Raw genomic sequence first — 17,424 nt, 5'->3', positions numbered from 1 at the left:
AAAATATGAATTCTTCTCTGCCACTGTATGGGCGATGATGGGATGATTGTGGTGGTGTGAAATATGATTTAAATGGGATGAGGGGGGGGTGTGGCGTTGACTAGGCTATCTCATTCACCAAAACAATACACGCCCAGGTCTCGTGTATTTTTAATCCATCCCCGAGCCATGAATGGTGGCGTCTAGGGGCTGAAGCCGTGATAGGCCCGTGTCGTGGGATCAGATTTGATTATTCCGTGGCTCTTGTTTGGTGTGCAGATCAGCCGTCGTCCCTCTGCTGCCGCCCGGCTGCAGATAAGGCGCTCCACGCAGGAGGCTCATTGCGTTACGCAGATTGATAGCCTGGATGCTTTCCGTTGATATCAGCAAACCAACCCGATGGCCTCCACATGAAGATGAGATACGGTAAGATCAAGGTGCGTTGGTTTGGCTTTCATCCTTTTTGTCGTTTTGTTCACTCAGTATCGGCTGTTTTGTCCGTGGCTGTTTTGGTAGTCCAGTTCACCCAGACCTTGAGCTAAAGCCTAGATATGAGGAGGACAAAGGGCCGGCTGGAGCAATAAGACCCGTAGCTTAAACTATTGTGGATGAAGTGTAAATAGAATACAACAACAACAATGCACGCAGGCGTTAATTATATCAATTTATCCTACGCTGTCAGTGTGCTACAGCAGGTTATAATGGGCTACTGTAGCATACATGTTTACAGCTGTAGGCTACACTTCCCTATTAAACCATATGTTTACTTTCTATTATAGATTTATAACGTTCACAGCGGTTAGTGCATCGTACTGTCTGCCATATGGCTATATGGACTGACGTGGGTTATTCGCAGCTGCCATGTGGGATGGATTTATTTCTAGGAAATGACACTGTCTAGATAGCCGACTGTGGGCATGAGCGGATGCATCTGTGGAGCAAGTAGACTCCCATGTATCCTGCTGTGAACTGTACAAGTCCACATGGGCCTTTGGTAGCGGGCCACAGCTTCATAGCCATGCAAGAGATGGATCAGCCAGACATAACCTAACTAGGTCTATACCAAATCCTTTCTTTATCCCAGGGTAAAATATATGACGTTGCCTATCAGAAAATTTGGGGCTAGTTACCGATGGGTGTCCTCATGTCCACTGGTAACCCGTCTTGTAATAACCACTATTCCTGAAAGGGTTACTACTGTGACATGGCTTCTAATGCATGTGATTATGGATATATGTGCACAGAGTTGGCTACATACCACATACAGTAGAGCTCATAATAGTGAGGTGTTGCATGACACTGGGGTGACTCAGGTTTGTTCTTCCTCTACATGATTTTATAACAAAAGTACCACTCCCCCACCCCCACACCCCACTCTCTGTCCCTCTAGAAGTGATGTGCGTTCAAAACATCAGTGGTTCATAACATTAATATATCACTCCTTGGTCACTCATGGTAAAACAACTAACGCTGGTCTGAGAGTAGATGGGTTCATCTTAGACTGATATATTACAATATTAGCTGACCATGATGTGTCAACTGTCAGTGAGAAAGTTTTATGAATGTGTGTGTGTATGTGGTTGCATCTGTATATACTTGTGAATGTGCATGCACACAAGAATGCTGCAGTGGGTGTGTGTCTTTTTCCAAAGTGTGCTTGCTGCTTACCCCAACTTCCTCTACTCACACCCCTCCCATTAAACAGATTTCTCTCCGTGTGTGTCTGTCTCCCTGTTTCTGTCTCCCTGTTTCCATCTCTCTCTCTCTCTCTCTCTCTCTCTCTCTCTCTCTCTCTCTCTCTCTCTCTCTCTCTCTCTCTCTCTCTCTCTCTCTCTCTCTCTCTCTCTCTCTCTCTCTCCGTAGGCCTGTTAGCACCATGATACATGGCTGTGCTGTGTGTGTCAGTGATAGTGCAGGCTGTGTTGCAGGGGGAGATTGAATGCCACTAAAGTCTCAAGGTAAGCCCTCTCCTCTCCTCTCCTCTCCTCTCCTCTCCACTGTGTCACAGCTCATATTGATCAGTACACCCCTTGGTGACTGTGTGTGTGTGTGTGTGTGTGTGTGTGTGTGTTTGTGAGAGAGAGGGTGACGGTGGGGTGGGAGAGCTGGAATTGATCCATGGCCTTGAACGGCCACTCCCTGCCTCACTTCTCCTACCTTCCTTTCGTCCCCTTCATCACTCTCTCCTTGTACATCTGTGTGTGTGTGCGTATACCTTTGCACTTGTACACGTGTGCATTTGGGCCCATTTTTGTACCAACATCTGTGTCCCATACTAAGGCGTGTTTGCAGCTGAGGGTTGTGTAAATCTCTTGTTTTTTGTCAACCAGTCTAAAGGGAATCCTTTTTTTAGCTTAATTAGACAAATGGCTGTGAGGTTAAAAGCAAACAGTGGCAGCTGAACCGCCTGAATGAGCTATTGAGCGGATAGAAAGAGCTTGACGGCACACTTTCTGTCACAAGACCCCCTCATTATGTAACTGTGGAGAGGCATGGAAAAGCACAAAACACAATATGACCAAAAAAACCCAGCTATGTGTGTGTGTGTGTGTGTGTGTAAGTGTGAAGATGAGTGAGTGTGTTTGGATGCGTCTATGTTTATATGTGTGTGCTGCGGGCTGCTTTTCAGGTTGAACTGCAGTGCAGATTTTCTCCAAAATTGAAATAAATTCAGCTTGAGGGTGTCTGGCCAGCCGTCTCTAACAGGCTGAGTCAGCATGCAGTCAGCCTTAACATCCCCTCCTCATGGTTTGAACTAGTGGACCAGTGGCTGGGATGTGTTAAGCCCAAATGGTCGCTCACTGTGGTGGTCAAGGGCAGGACAGGATATATTTATGTGTATCAGTGTGTGTGTGTGTGTGTGTGTGTTCTTGTACCACTGTGCCTGTAAGAGCCAGTCTGAGTTTTAGGACCCTTGGAGTGAGGACATCATTATGAAGTGAGGTCATTTACACCGGTCTTCACTGCTTCAAGAAGCTAGTTTTAGGGTTAGGATTTGGGTTTAGGGTTAAGGTTAGAGTTAGAATTAGGTTTAGGTTAGGGTTAAGGTTAAGTATAAGGTCAAGGTTAATGTTAGGGTTAACGTTAGAATTGGGATTAGATAATGGTTAGGTTATGGTTAAGGTTAATTTAATGTTAGCCATGTATTGGTGAGGGTAAAGTTAGGGTTAATGGTTAGGAATAACTGAATGAATGTCGTCATTGGAAGGTCCTCAAAAGGATAGAAGTACAAGGATGTGTGTGTGTGTGTATGTGTATGTGTGTGTGTGTATGTTGGTTTGGATGTGCGTGGGTGGTGTATAGGATCAGGAAGGACACACACAGTTCTGCATGCCTGACTGGACACATACATACACACACACATACCAAACACACAGAGTTTAAATGGAAACGCAGTGGAGCAGCCATTTGACTCACTTGTCACTGTGACGACCAGCCACAAGTGTCACAGCTAATGGGTTTTGACACTACCTGCGCTGTGTGTGTGTGTGTGTGTGTGTTCACAGACCTGTTACCAGCATATAAATTCAACAGTCTACATTAACAAAGCATACACCAAAGTCATGTCAGAGTCATGGGTGTGTTTTCCTCCCATCGATGCTATCTTACCAAACAGGAAGTGAATTGCAGCCAGAGAGAGGAGGAAGTCATTGTTTACCAGATCTTACAGATTTGACCTGCACACTGAACACAAACTGAGCATGCACACACTGTACTCAACTCGCGGGCTACTGTTCGGTTCAGCTGTGGATAATACGTAACTGAGGTGAATGCAATGTAATTCTAGTGCTGTGGGATAGGCGATGCACTCCTCCCCCTCACCAAACAAAATGGAGATACTGAGCTTATTAGACCGTTTTGAGATGAGCTGCTGTGGCACATCTCCATCAGACTGGGATACCACAGAGGACTCAGATATGATCAATGCAAATAGATAAAGACGATGCATCCATATGACCTATTATTGTATGGACCTACACAGTGTAAAGAATGTGGAAAATGCTGCATGAAAGTCACTCTTTGTGCCAGTTTTTCTAATGCCATAAGAAGTTGAAGAGCTACAGGAGTTGAAAAAGAGGATTATAAAGAGGGGAATTTTGAGTGAGAGAGAGAGGGATTTGGGCAGATAACCTTTAGTAGTGGGATTATGGGCAGACACTTCTGCACTGCTCCAGTCCTACAGGAAGGCTTGTTGTGGCAGGTGTCGCTCGTTCTCTCATCCTCACATTCTCAAATTCTCAAATTCTCATCAATCAAATCAAACTGTATATATATACTGTATATATAGTATATCATTAGTGTAATTGGGAATATATGGAGGTACATGCTGTATTCCCACCTTTTTTACTGGGTATCAGAGAATATAAATAAAGAAATAAACAGAATGCAAAAATTAATGTTTTTTATTGCTACGTATAAATGCACAAATGCACAAAAGTATTTTTTGTGCTCGTCCCTTGCTTACTTCTTGGAGCCAAGGGGGCGTAAGTGCGATATAGTAGATTTTACAGGAGAGCCAAAACAAATTTTGATCAAACTTGGATCAACTGCTGTTACCACATACTAAGCACAATATTTTAACTTTTTGTGTTGTCAGATTGCGCATTACTATAAAAACAATACTGCTACAGTTTAAGTTGAATTATATTTGTTAACTTTTTTAAAAATGGCAAAAGAGTGAAATACGCCTTTTTGGCTCAAACATTGTCCCAATACAGCCATGCAGAATACGGGCGTATGTAAGTAAAACACATTCATTTTAATACAAATCTAGCAATTACACTTCAATCAATACTGAAATATAAAACAAGATCAGAATGAATATCTTTATCTTGAAGTAATGCTCAGCAACTTTTCACCAAGGCCTTTAAAATTGTAGGCTACATGGAACATATCAAATTGATTGATACATTTTTTTCTGTTAAAAACTTTTAATAAACCATTTTAATAAACCTCTATAGACATAAGAAACTACTTTTGATTCTAAACTACTACTTTTTTTTTTCTTTTGCTAGTATAATACATTTTTGTATGTGTTCCAGGACACATGATGTGGGACACATACAAAGATCTGTAAAACTCCTCATAACACTGAGGGAGGACTTCAGCTACCAGCAGTCTGACTATCAGAGCTCATCTTGACCAGTTCACACTCCTAACATTATAAAATAACACTTTGAATCTAAGGACTAAGTATTTCATGGGGATATTAACATATTTACATTCATCTAATATTGACCTAGAATATTAATTAGGATATGAATAGGATACTACAAATGATGTGATCATGCTGCCATGCTAGTATTACTTACGTCAGCATGCATTTTGAGTTGACCGAAGTGCTGTTAGAGTCCTCTGCCCACAATGCTGTTCAGTGTCAAAAGTAGGGTTTTGGTGTCAAAAGGGCGTAAGTGCAGTTACGCACTTATGGCAGCAAACAAAACCCTACTTTTACTGTTACGGCTTTCAGTTTTTGTTTAATTAAAACTTATGGGTCATGATTTCAGTTGTGTCCTTTTGGCACTGAAAAGATCTCACTGAGACCTTTCAATTGATATATAATACTCATATTTGCCCAAAATCACACTTATGGCTCCAAGCCCTCATTATGCGCTTTTTGTAAGCAAGCGCATAAGTAAGCAAAGGGACAGACACAAAAGCCTCTATTGTGTTCATCCCTTGCTTACGCTTGTTCATTGTTCATTGTTCATTTGTGCGCTTATGTGTGGCATTAATACACTTTCCCATTTTGCATTCAAAGTACTTCCTAGCTGTTTATTTTTGATTTATCTTTAAGGCTACCTTGGACGACCTTTCCCCACTGTCTTTTTTAATTATCGGCTTAATTGGATGGTAGAGTTACAGTATACTACCACTATGCTACAGTATATGCTAACAGCATCCTGGAAGTTTTAGTCTAGGAATATGGAGAATAAGCTGGACTTTGTATATTTGACATGTGCATGTTATGTGTGTGTGTCAATCGCAGTCTGTTCCTCCTCTCTCCTATTCTTCCTCCTCTCAGCCGTTACTATCTCTCCTCTCCTTTTCTCATCCTGTCTCGCCCTTCTCCTCAGGCGTGACTCGCCCCTGCGTCATACTGTTTAAAAGTTAGAGTCATTATATTATCCATTACAGGGGGATTACTCCTGAGATTGTCTATGCACAGCCTTATGTTAAATCACCTAAGAGCTTGTATAGACGCCAGTAGCTGATAGCTGTTTCAGGGCCTCGCCACTTTAGATGGAGGAAAGGAGCTTTTATATTAATGATAGTTCAGGAGAGAGTTGGCCGGCTGGGTTCCCACCAGTACTGTTGCCACAGTGTCACCACAGATGCAGAAAGGTAGATGTAGAAAAGATTGCGCCTTTTCATATGCAGATTAAGCCTTAGAAATCTACTTCTTCCTGGTTTAATGTAACTGTAATGGTAATTCCATTCAGGCTCTTTGCAGACGCCTCTATCGTCTGGCTCAGTGCAATAAAAAATTGGGGAAAATAAATACATTTTTGGCGCCTAGAATCTTTTCATGATGTCTGGTAGGCAGTGCAGATGCTGGGAGTGTGTAGCAGAAGGTGTTTGGGGTACAATACAATGTACAAATATAATTTTGCTTCTTTGTAGAGTCTCATTTAAACGCCTTGAAGGCTTGCAGCAACTTTACATAGTTATCCATGAATACTTATTTCAGATGTTATATTTATGATTCATTCCTATTTCTCGTTCTTTCTGTCTCTTACTGTATCAGCCGCAGGATATTGTCTCCTTGTCCTCCTTTTCCCGTTCTGTCTCTCCTTTCATCGCTCTCTCTTACTAATCGGAGATTGTGTGTAAAGCTCACAACCAGACGCTGTGTGCGACGGCACTCACTCTGTAACACAGTAATCCTAAAAGTAATATGGGCCACTTCGTGTCTCTGGAGGGTCATATGGGACAGTAGCATTACAGTATTTCAATATTCAGCTTTGTGTGCATATATACGCTTACTGATTATGTTTCTGTCTTTCTTTCACTCTGTCTGTCTCTGTCACTCACTCTCTGTCTCTCTTGCACCCCCAGCCCCCCCTTACCCCACCACCCCTCTGTCTCACTCCCCTCCATCACCCTATTCATCATGTAATTGGGTGGATTATGACTAATACCAACCCTCTGGCTGTTTGCTGGCTGTCAAGCAGCTTTCACACAGATTATGAATTGCTTAATATATTTGGATGCCTATGTGGTTGTGTGTGAGATCGTGTGGGTGCGGTTGGGATTGCGCGTCTATCCACCTTTTGATCTCTGCACCGTCAAATCAGGTTAGGCGGGAACCAGACATTGATATCCGATGCAAATCCGTCATTTATCGAAGTGAAGAGTAAAGGCCATTTGGCGCTTTGAGCAGCTCTGCAGCCTGTAATGTCGAGCAGCGCACACATCTTCATCTTCCTCTCAGACTGCCATCAACAGCTGAAGTTGTCAGGAGAAAGTGTATTGGCTGTGACAACCGTAATTAGGGGTTACTAATTGATGAGGCGCTCTTGCATCTATGGTAAGGTGGTACATGATTCACACACACACACACACACACACACACGCACACTCTCTCTCTCTCTCTTTCTCGCTCTCTCTCTCCTTCTGTCTCTCTCTCTTCTCAAGCAGGCTCCTGGATCTGAGCTCTCTCCTTTTTCTTCCTTGCACTTTCAATTAGCGCCTACGCATCCCACACAGAAATACACACACACACACACACACACACACACGCAACTGGAACCCTTCACTGAAGATCTTGTGCTAACAAACACTCCACACACTCCTGGAAGACCAAGGTTATACTGTGAGGAGGAGCTGCCAAACAAAAGGACAAAGGGATAATAGCAGAACGAGATGAAAGCTTCGCTGTTGGCATGGCAACCAGCCGATCATCTGCATGGCAAGGTTTGATGTTTGACGCGTCGATGGTAGATTCGGGGGTAGAGAGAGGAAGGGATAGAGAGAGAGAGAGGTGAAGAAAACCGGTTTGATCCAGTGCGACTGCGTGAGTGTTCTTTATCTGCCTGGCTGTTTGTTGTTGGTTTTTTTCTCACTCCTCCTTCCCTAAGAGAGCGCTGCATGATTCAGAGCAGTGAGACTCACCACAGCATCTCTTCCTAGTATTTCTGGTTCAAGAAAGAGATGTACTCTTCTGCTGCTGCTGGATCCTATCATCCAGCCTGTGTACTCAAACCCTGGAGCAGGCTTTGTGTCAATGAATGTGTGTGTGCATTTGGAAGTTTGAGTGTATGTATATTAGGGCCAGACCAATATACTAGTTTGGCCATTTCATGTCGTCCACTGCTGATATGATGGTGGTTCCTGCCTGACCACAGCTACATAAAACAGCCTATAAAACGTGTAATGAGATTTTCTTTTCTTTCTTTTCCTTTTTTTCATGTAATTGTTCAATTATGTTTTTGTAAATTCAATTAATTCTTCAATTAAAGGCCTAATGTATCCCAGAGTTTACCCTACCATTGTCTATGTGCACTGGAGAGTTTTAGAGTCCCATGATCTAAATGCTGTTTCAGAGGATTTTGCAACCCTGCCAGTGATACAGTTCTGGGGGAAACACTGCATACTTGTAATGTTTTGGCATGAAAATTGTCAGCTTGAAAGATATTGATTATAGGCTATCATTAACTTCAGTCTAAAAATAACAGCATCAGCCTTCAAAAACCCATGTTGGTCAAACCCTAATGTGTGTTGGCGTGTGTGTGTCTATTTGTGAGTGCACAGGGGTGTGAAAAGAGCAGTCAACACACATGACTTTGTGCATGCGTCATATTTTTTTTATTTTTGTTTTGCCTGGAAAGTGAGTCTCCTCTCCTTAGAGGACCACTTATCTGTCCTCGCCCTCCCTTCCTCCTGTCCTCTCTCTCTCTCTCTCCACCTCCGTTCATTGCTCCATCTATCTATGCCCTCCAGCTATAGCTTTAAGTGGCTGGGACTGTGTTGTGGGACTAACACCTCGACAACCCCCGTGCTATTTTAAGAACTGCGCTTGTTGCTTACTCACGGTCGCAGTCAGATCAGAGTTTCCTTGGTAAGAGGGAGTGGATGACCTTCGGCTTTCATGTTTCCTTGCAGAGATGATGTGGGAAGAGTAAACCACCTGTCACCCGCAGTCTCTCCATCTTTCACAGCTCCTCTCTCTCAAGCCCCCCCTTGTCTATTTTCCTGCCTTGTTTTGGTGTTTTTATTGAGGCAAAATAGAGACGACCAGTCAACATCTTTACCATAGGTTGTTGTTTTTCTTGTAATTTCTCCCCTAACTGTGCCCTCGCTGCACTTGTGTGTGTGCATCTGTGTATATATATTTATGTGTGTGTGTGTGTGTGTGTGTATGTGTGTGGTGTAACCAGGGCATTAGTGACGACTGGAACCTGCGTTCCCAGGAGAGAGCAGTGGAGCATGAAAAGAAGCCCTGCAGTGTGTTTACCTGCTCTCTGCTTATTATGTGACTCTGTGTGTGTTTGTCTGTGGTCTGTACTGTACTGTGCTGGGTGGCAAAGGCTCTCTCTCTCTCTCTCTCTCTCTCTCTTTCTCTCTCTCTTTTTCTCTCTCTCTTCTTTCTGTTTCATTCTGTCTTTCTCCCTGTCTCTATTTCTCTCACCCTCTACCTGGTTTACCTGCTTTCTGCTCATTAACTGACTCTCTTTCTCTCTCCCTCTGTCTCTCTCTCTCTCTCTCCCTCTCTCTCTCTCTCTCTCTGTGTGAGTGTTTGTGTGCATCTACGTCTAGGCCTCTATACCATTGTGTACTATTCAATAGTACTATTCTGTACTGTTGTGACAGAGGAGCTTCATTTCTTGTGTGTATGCATGTGTAAGTGTGTGTGCCTGCGAGCGTGCGTGCCTATTAGTGAGAAAACTCTCGTCAGGCTTGTGTGTGTGTGTGTGTGTGTGTGTCTCTGGGCTGTTAGTGACAATCGACTGCTCCCCGTCAGCCTCCCTCTCTCTCTCTCTCTCTCTCTCTTCTCATCCCTCGTTCATCTCATCTCTCTCTGTCTCGCCCTATCTATCTTCCCGCTGTCACCCTCCCTTTTAATGCCTCGCCGACTCGCTTCTTACTCGACTTGCTCTGCGTTTTCATCCACTCACCGTGTTCCCGGCGCTAGCCTTCATTTCTTTTCTTATTTTTATCATTCTATATGATCCTACAAGGAAAAAGCCCTTTTTAGTAATTTGACACATTGATGTGTAACCTAAGTTTATGTACTTCAACAGAAATCATTGTAGGTACTGGTCAGGAACAGCATAGATAATACAGTGAGTGCTTCTCATTTCAGGCCACATTGTGTCAAGACTTTTTATACACCGTAACACAAGGTCAGATCTGCACACTATCATTTAATTTATGACTTTTGCCGATCTCTATGTGTGATCAAGGAATTGCAACAACATGGACAGGTTCAAAATCGAGCTTTTGAAAGCCAGAAATTTCAACAAAGTAATTGATCATCCTTATATAACCCCCCTCCAGATATATTATGGTCATTTTGTGCTATAGGATAGTGAAAGTCTCACTTAATGCACCTTTAACTCTGCTTGACACCCATTGATCTTGGCACCACACAATGTCGTTCATTTATTCCTCCGTTTCCTCTCCATCTCACGCTTCTCTCACCTTCCTCTCTCACGGCATGAGCGCTGTCTGTTATTCCATCCTCCACCTCTAGCATATTGGAAGGTTGAATCTATGGTTTCTATTACTTATGGAGACAGACTCCCAACTCTATTGATCCAAACAGGTCAACCTCAGGTCATACTTTGTGAAGTGAACAGCAATGTCTCAATTATCGATATTACAATATATTCAGAATCGATAGAAATGACTATTTATATGATATTCCTCTATTGGAGGTATTTAGCATAGAAAAAGCACTAAAAAAGCACAAAAAAAGCACATTGTTTCATATTGGACACATACAGTGTAAAAGCAAATGCTCATGTTAATTGCTATGCTTGTGGACTTACATTCATTCACAACCTTAACCTTTACAGTAACCATAACCGCTAAATTCTTAAGTCTAACCCATTCCCTGTCATGTGTTGTGTGACTCTTTGTCTTTTATAAGGACAGTGGGTCCTCACAGGGATAGAGCTACCGGGACACTCCCCCCCCCCCCCAACTCCACTTCCCTCTCCTTAGTCCACAGGGCCTGATATTTGTCAGTGTGCGTGACAGTCCAGAAGTATCTACCCATCCATCAAACACAGAGAGAGAGGGGGGAGGGGGGGCCAGGTGAGTCTCTGTCTATCTGTCAAACCAAAAAAAAAAAAAAAAAGACCATGAAGTAGGCATATATGAAATCCGCTGCAGCATCTGTCAGGCCTATACCAGCTGTGGTTTCAATAGGAGTGAAAAGGCGAGAAAAAAAACACAAGACTGTAGCGAATACTGTTTTTTGAAGCGCAGCCCGGTGTGTTAAATCAATTAAGCGCTCTTCTTGGCTCTTAGAGAAAGGAGTGAATCGGTGATATTCAGCGGTTCATTCAGTGGAGAGAAGACGAGCTGGAATGCACCGCAGGCGACGCACACTGATGACCATATACTGTACGCCTCCGCCTCTCCTTCAGCAACCACTCTGTACCCCCCCACCCACCCCTCACCACCTCCCTCCTCACCACTCCTCCTCCATCTGACTCCATCCTCTGAGCTCTCTCTCCTTTCCTTCTTGGTGGGATTACGCAATGTATTTTCCTTTTGCTCTCAGTCTTAAAGTCGCAAGTGGATGGCATTTCGATGGTGTCTTGCTCCTGTAACTTAATATATTTATGTTTATATTATTATATATGCGGTGGGACGTAACGCAGGGAGGGACTGTTTTAAAAGTTAAAAAATTCTTTGCGCATAATATTGAGCAGTCACAAATTTCGGATTCTTCAAAGTGAATAAATTCAAGCCACCAGGACTGCAACCAAAAAAAATGCTCTTGAAAAATCATGTACAAGAGTTGGGGCTGGATTGGGATGGGGAATACCAGCAGCTGGGGTTACATACAATGAAATGTTTGACAGTTTTTACAAATTGTTGCTTTACTTATTTATTTATTCATTTATTTTTTGTACATTTTCTTCTATCTGTCTTCTATCTTTCTAACTAAAAAATGAATAAAAATTCGGTCACACACACACACAAACAAAAATGCACCACCGTCCCACGTTGCCACTCTGTCACTTTGAAAGTTGTAAAGTTGCAGGTTTTATATGATGGGAGGGGTGGAGGAGCAGGGGCTTGTTCAAAAATATGTGATGGTATTATTGGTTGGAAATTCTATTCCATGACTACTGGTATGTGATGAAGTAACCACTAAAGATACACCATTTTCCATGAAGTAACATTAATGGATTGCTAATATACAAATATGAGTATACAACGCATGGTTGTATACTGGCTGGGTCGGCTTTTATGTGTATGTGAAGTTTCCTGAATACAGACAACTACTTATCATTCAGTAGTGAGCTTTTAGTCTGACATTCATGCTCTCACATACTGAGACTAGCATCAGTGATGTATTTGCTCCTTTATTACCATACCTAATATCCTGCAGGTACACCTTTTCCCTCTTTCTGTCATCATTACACATCTTGAATAGACTAGTTTGAATATCTAGTTTCTTACATCATGTACAATGAGCCTCTTTCTCCAAAAAGAACTTTCTCTTTTCTCCCTTATTCTCTGATCTTCTCTCTCGTCTTGCTTGAGCTTTTCAGTAAACCTTTTTCTCTGCCGCTTTCTGCTTTTCTCTTGTCTCCTCGTCTCCCCTTCCTCTGTTTACTTTGCTCTTCCTTTTCCCTTTCTTCTCTGCCTGTTCTCCCTGTTGTATCCTTCCTTTACCCTGCTGTTTTCTACCTCTTCCTCTCCCTCCTCCTCTCTCCTCTCCCAGGGTGGCTGGCTTTAGCTGATTAGAGTGGCCCTGCTTGCTTTGATTAATTGGATGGGAGTCTTGTTTCCTTGCCAGACTCCTCTCCTCTCCTCTCCTCTCCTCTCCTCTCCTCTCAGCTAAAGTACATTTCAGGATCACCAGTCTAATCGGATACAAGTGAAAGCTTTTGTAAGATCCAGAAATGGCTAAAACAAACACACAGCTTTTAATGGCAATGGCGCATTTGATGAGAGAATTTACCAAAACTGTGGGTGTGTGAGGAAACACACATTGGAATCACACATTGGACAAGTGTGTCAGTCTATTGATCCTACATGCACAAGTGATATAGAGGTTTGTTTGCCTGTTTGAATGTGGGTGTTTGTCTTCACAGTTCCTCTATTTGTGAATTCTTCTTCAGTGGTACGGTTTTGGGACTTCTTCTTCAGTGGTACGGTTTTGTGACTTCTTCTTCAGTGGTACGGTTTTACGGTGATTTGGTGAGGGATGCTCTGTGTCTTTTGGCTATGCTCTCCTAAAGCTGAGACCAGGAACACTTGGAAGCATTCTCTCTCTCCTCTCGCCCCCTCGACCTCCACTGTTTTAGTCTGTCCTTCAGGCTTTGATCACAACAACTTCCATCTCTCCGCCTCTCTCTCCGCTCTGTCTCTCCTCCTTCCTCTCTTCTCTCTGCCGCTATCTCGCCTCTTTATCGTCCTCCCCACTTTTTCTCTCTCTCTCTCTCTCTCTCTCTCCGTCTCTGCCCCGTTCTCCCTCTTCAGAAGGAGGCTTTTTTTCTGTCTCCAAGTGAATTCTTCTTCAAAGGCTTGTCTCTGAAAGGTCGTCCGCAGCCTCTACAGACCCCCTGTGGCTCTTCGTCTTTCTTTCTTTCCCTCGCCTTTTTCTCACTCTTTTTCTTTCGCTGTTTTTTTTCCCCGATCTCCTGCGCCCCTAGCACGGCCATGACAGAAGCAAGGCACACATACACACTCAAAAAGACACACACAAAACCCATTGTAGCACAGCCAAGCGAAGGGCTGGCTGGGAAAGTCAAATGCTTTGTTATTCCATCCCAGCAAATACAATCTCTGTGCCAGCCGGAGAGCCCTGAGGGGCGCCGAGGCTTTCTCAGAAATGCAGACAATCACACAAGCTAACTGCTGTGTTGTTTCGTCCCATCTCCCCTTCTTCCATTACAGGCCATTTTTATCAACCACCTGAAAGCCAGCGACACTCTGTGTGTGCATATGTGAATGTGTGTGTGTGTATCGTTCTGTGTGTGTGTGTGCTTGCCGTCGTCTGTTTGATGAGGCTAACTGGGGGTGATGGACTCTATGCGATGTGGAAGAATAAACAGGCACAATAACTCAATAACAACATGAGGCCTCATTTAGTGAAATCACTGCATGATGAATGACTTTGGTTCCGCTGTGTTGGGAATATACAATAGATGCCTTGTTTCTATGATTACTGGGGCTTAACAGCTACTTTGTTGTGTGATTACAGCCTGCACGTGTGTGTTTTGTTTGTGTGTGGGGGGAGGGAGGGTGTGTCTTATGTATTTGTTATGTTTTAACCCTTATTCAACCACGCTTGACTATGAATGTTGAACATGTAAGAATACATGTGCTTTAATGTGTGTGGGCTTGAGCAAGACAGTGGCTTCCATTGCTTTTGCACTTGTAAATAAGAAAAACAGCCATGTTTTCAGCTTGACAGCTATGCATTTTTGAGTATATCTTCTTTGTTTCCTAAACCCAAGCATGGTAGAATTTTCTCAGCAGACAGAGGAGCATGTGATCCTCCAATTGAACTTAAAACATGCACATCATCAGAACTGGAGTTATGATTTTTTTGTTTTTGTTTGTTTTTTTGAGCGTGACGATTTGTCCTCCACAGCAGCCGCTGCTCCCCTGTCTTCCCCTTCCTTCTCCTCCCCACACCACAGCGTCTCATCAGCTGCACTGTGCCCCCTATGGCGAATGGAGTTAAATGCAGCTGAAGTGATGGGCACCTCTCCTTAAGGCTCTATGTTCAGAAGTAACCCATTAATCATGTTCCCATCGTGGGGGCGGGGAGGGGCTGGCGTGGGCGAGACGGGAGAGGGCAGGCCTGAGAGCGACACAGTCTGTCAGCTCCGGCTCTGCATAATGAGCGCTAATGGATGGAGGGAGCAGAGACATACCTGCCCAGTCTACTCACATTAGGCTGAATAGAGAGCTGCAAGGCTGTTCTCTTCTGTCCGAGGCCCTGTGTGTGTGTGTGTGTGTGTGTGTGTGTGTGTGTGTGTGTGTGTGTGTGTGTGTGTGTGTGTGTGTGTGTGTACGTGCGCCCACGTGTGGAGTGTGTGGAGTGTATGTAGGATTCTCTGAAGCTGTTTAGCGTTGGTGATTTGCACTGCAATGTGTTTGCCTACCCTCTTCCTCACATCAATATTTCAAAGAGGAGGGGAGTCAATGTTAATAACAGTGAATTGTTTCTTTCTGCTCTCTCTCTCTCTCCCTCCATCTCTCTCTCTCCCGCTCTCTCTCTTCTCTCTCCCAGGCTGTAAGCCCTGTGCAGGGTGGTGATGACGAGCCAGGGCAGCGGCAGTCGGGGAAGCGGCCAGCATGCTAACACTCCTCCCCCCCGCCACGCCCCCGGACCCAAGCTGCAGGTACAGCGCTCGCTCTCTCGAGACACCATCACCATCCACTTCTCTGCCCTGGGGAAGGAGGAGGAAGATGAGGAGGAGGAGCTCTACGGGGCACCTGTTGGTCCTGTTGGGGCTTCACCTGAGCCGGAGGGTGCAGGGGGGATTCACGGTCCTGGGACGTCGGGGGCTGAGGAGCAGAGCGTCGCCACGGGGTTGGAGGCGAGTGAGGAGCTGCTGTTTGAGTCTGGGGGTGTGGATACCGCCCCCGGAGCTGCCGTGCTCCCCGTGTCCTCCACCACCCTGTCTGTGCAGCCCGCAGCCCAGCACACACACCCACTCACGCACTCTCCAGCCGTGACTATTATCCCCACCTCCAGCCACTCCTACCTGAGCACCACCCCTCCGGCCAGTTCCTCCTGGCCCTCTGACCGGCCCTCGGCCAATCCCCCTACCACGAGCTCCAGTTCCTCCTCCCCTTGCAAGTCCGCAGCCTTGTCCTCCTCCAAGCCCTTCCTCAGCCTGGTCAGGTCCCTCTCCAACGATGTGGAGTCTCGGGAAAGCACGCCCGCGTCTGCCGCCGCACCACCTGCCCACGCGCGACACCGACACTTAATGAAATCTTTTGTTAAGTCTCTTTCCACGGACACTTCCAAGCCCGAACATCAGGAGGGGCCTCCTCATCCCTATCATCACCATCATCAGCAGACACAGCCATCCCAACGCCCACCGCCGGAATCGCGTCGCAACATGCAGCTCTTCAAGCAGTTCTCCCAGCCTCGCTTGTCCACCGGCACTGTCATCATCACCCAGGCGGGGGGGGATTCCAAAACAGCCCCCTCCTCCCCCCTCACGTCCCCAGATGGCAGGTCCTTCTTCAAGGTCCAAGAGGTGGAGGCCAAGATAGAAGATACCAAGCGCCGGCTGTCAGAGGTGATGTCCGACCCCCTGCAGCTTTTCAGTAAGATCATGGGAGATGAGTCGGGCACAGCGGGCGCGGGAGCTGTGGGAAGTGCCATCCACCGCGCCAAATCTCTCTCCTCCAGCGCGTCGGAGCTCAGCAGCGTGACAGCCGTGAACGGGCACGCGGACGGCAACAGCAACTACAGCATCAAGGAGGAGGAGGGGGGTGAAGGGGAAGAAGAGGAGGAGACTCCCACCGGCGAGGGTCCTGACTCCGTGTTTTTCTCCTTCCCGTCGCTGGCACCAGCTCCGGCCCTCGCCCAGGCCTCCTCCTCCATTCTCTCCAAGTCTCCCTCTCTCACGCTGGGCCGCTGCTCTATGTCGGCCCTGGTGGCTCGGCAGGAAGACGAGGACTTCTGTGAACTCTACAGCGAAGACTTTGAGTTGTGCACCGATACGGAGACGCCGGACGGGGATCGTCCCGGGTCGCGGCAGCCCCTTACCGGCAGCACAGGGTTGTGTAGTGAACTTGATACGGAGGAAGAGGAGGAAGAGGAGGAGGTGGCGGAGTCTGTGCCCGTGACTGCCCTCATCTTCCTGACACAGTTGGTGTACTGGTACTTGGTCCTGCCCATGCCACCGTATGTATGCGCGATCGTGCATGGGATGGTGGCGGGGTTCATGTTGGCCATCCTGGTCCTTTGGCTGTCCTCAAGTCATCGCTCCTCTTCAGGGAGACGGAGGGTGGAGCACTGGAACGTGGCCCAGCTGGATGTCAAGGAACCAGGCATATTCAAGGTGAGACAAAGCACAGCAAGGATGGCCAAGGCTGTGATGTCACCACTGCTATCATACAGCAGGCGACACTATAACGTGATGGAACTCCACAATATGAGAGCTACATGGGTTATAAAAAGATCTCAACATTAAGCAGCTCTCCAGGATAGATATATGTTTGATCACTGATATTGCTCTAGCCTAACTTACCCAACAAAGTGCAGGCTTTTGCATCAGGATTTTGAAG

At 45.5% G+C, this 17,424-nt stretch overlaps 1 protein-coding gene across 1 annotated transcript in view; it reads left to right on the top strand.

The window, feature by feature from the left end:
* The first annotated feature begins 293 nt into the window (after positions 1-293).
* Positions 294-17,424, top strand: part of tex2 (testis expressed 2) — a 29,993-nt gene continuing 12,862 nt past the window's right edge. The window contains exons 1-3 of the mRNA XM_071516221.1: positions 294-405; positions 1,843-1,937; positions 15,410-17,198. Of these exons, the coding sequence (XP_071372322.1) occupies positions 15,435-17,198 (1,764 nt within the window). The 5' untranslated portion in view covers positions 294-405; positions 1,843-1,937; positions 15,410-15,434. The remainder of the gene's footprint in view (positions 406-1,842; positions 1,938-15,409; positions 17,199-17,424) is intronic.

This window comes from Centroberyx affinis, unplaced genomic scaffold (genome assembly GCF_046629955.1).
Source record: "Centroberyx affinis isolate AG114_WGS23_722 - 3 ecotype Tasmania unplaced genomic scaffold, CSIRO-AGI_Caff_v1 ptg000395l_1, whole genome shotgun sequence".
NCBI classification, from domain to species: Eukaryota; Metazoa; Chordata; class Actinopteri; order Beryciformes; family Berycidae; genus Centroberyx; species Centroberyx affinis.
Note: the sequence above shows the minus strand (reverse complement) of the source record. Positions and strands in the feature narration are given on the sequence as shown.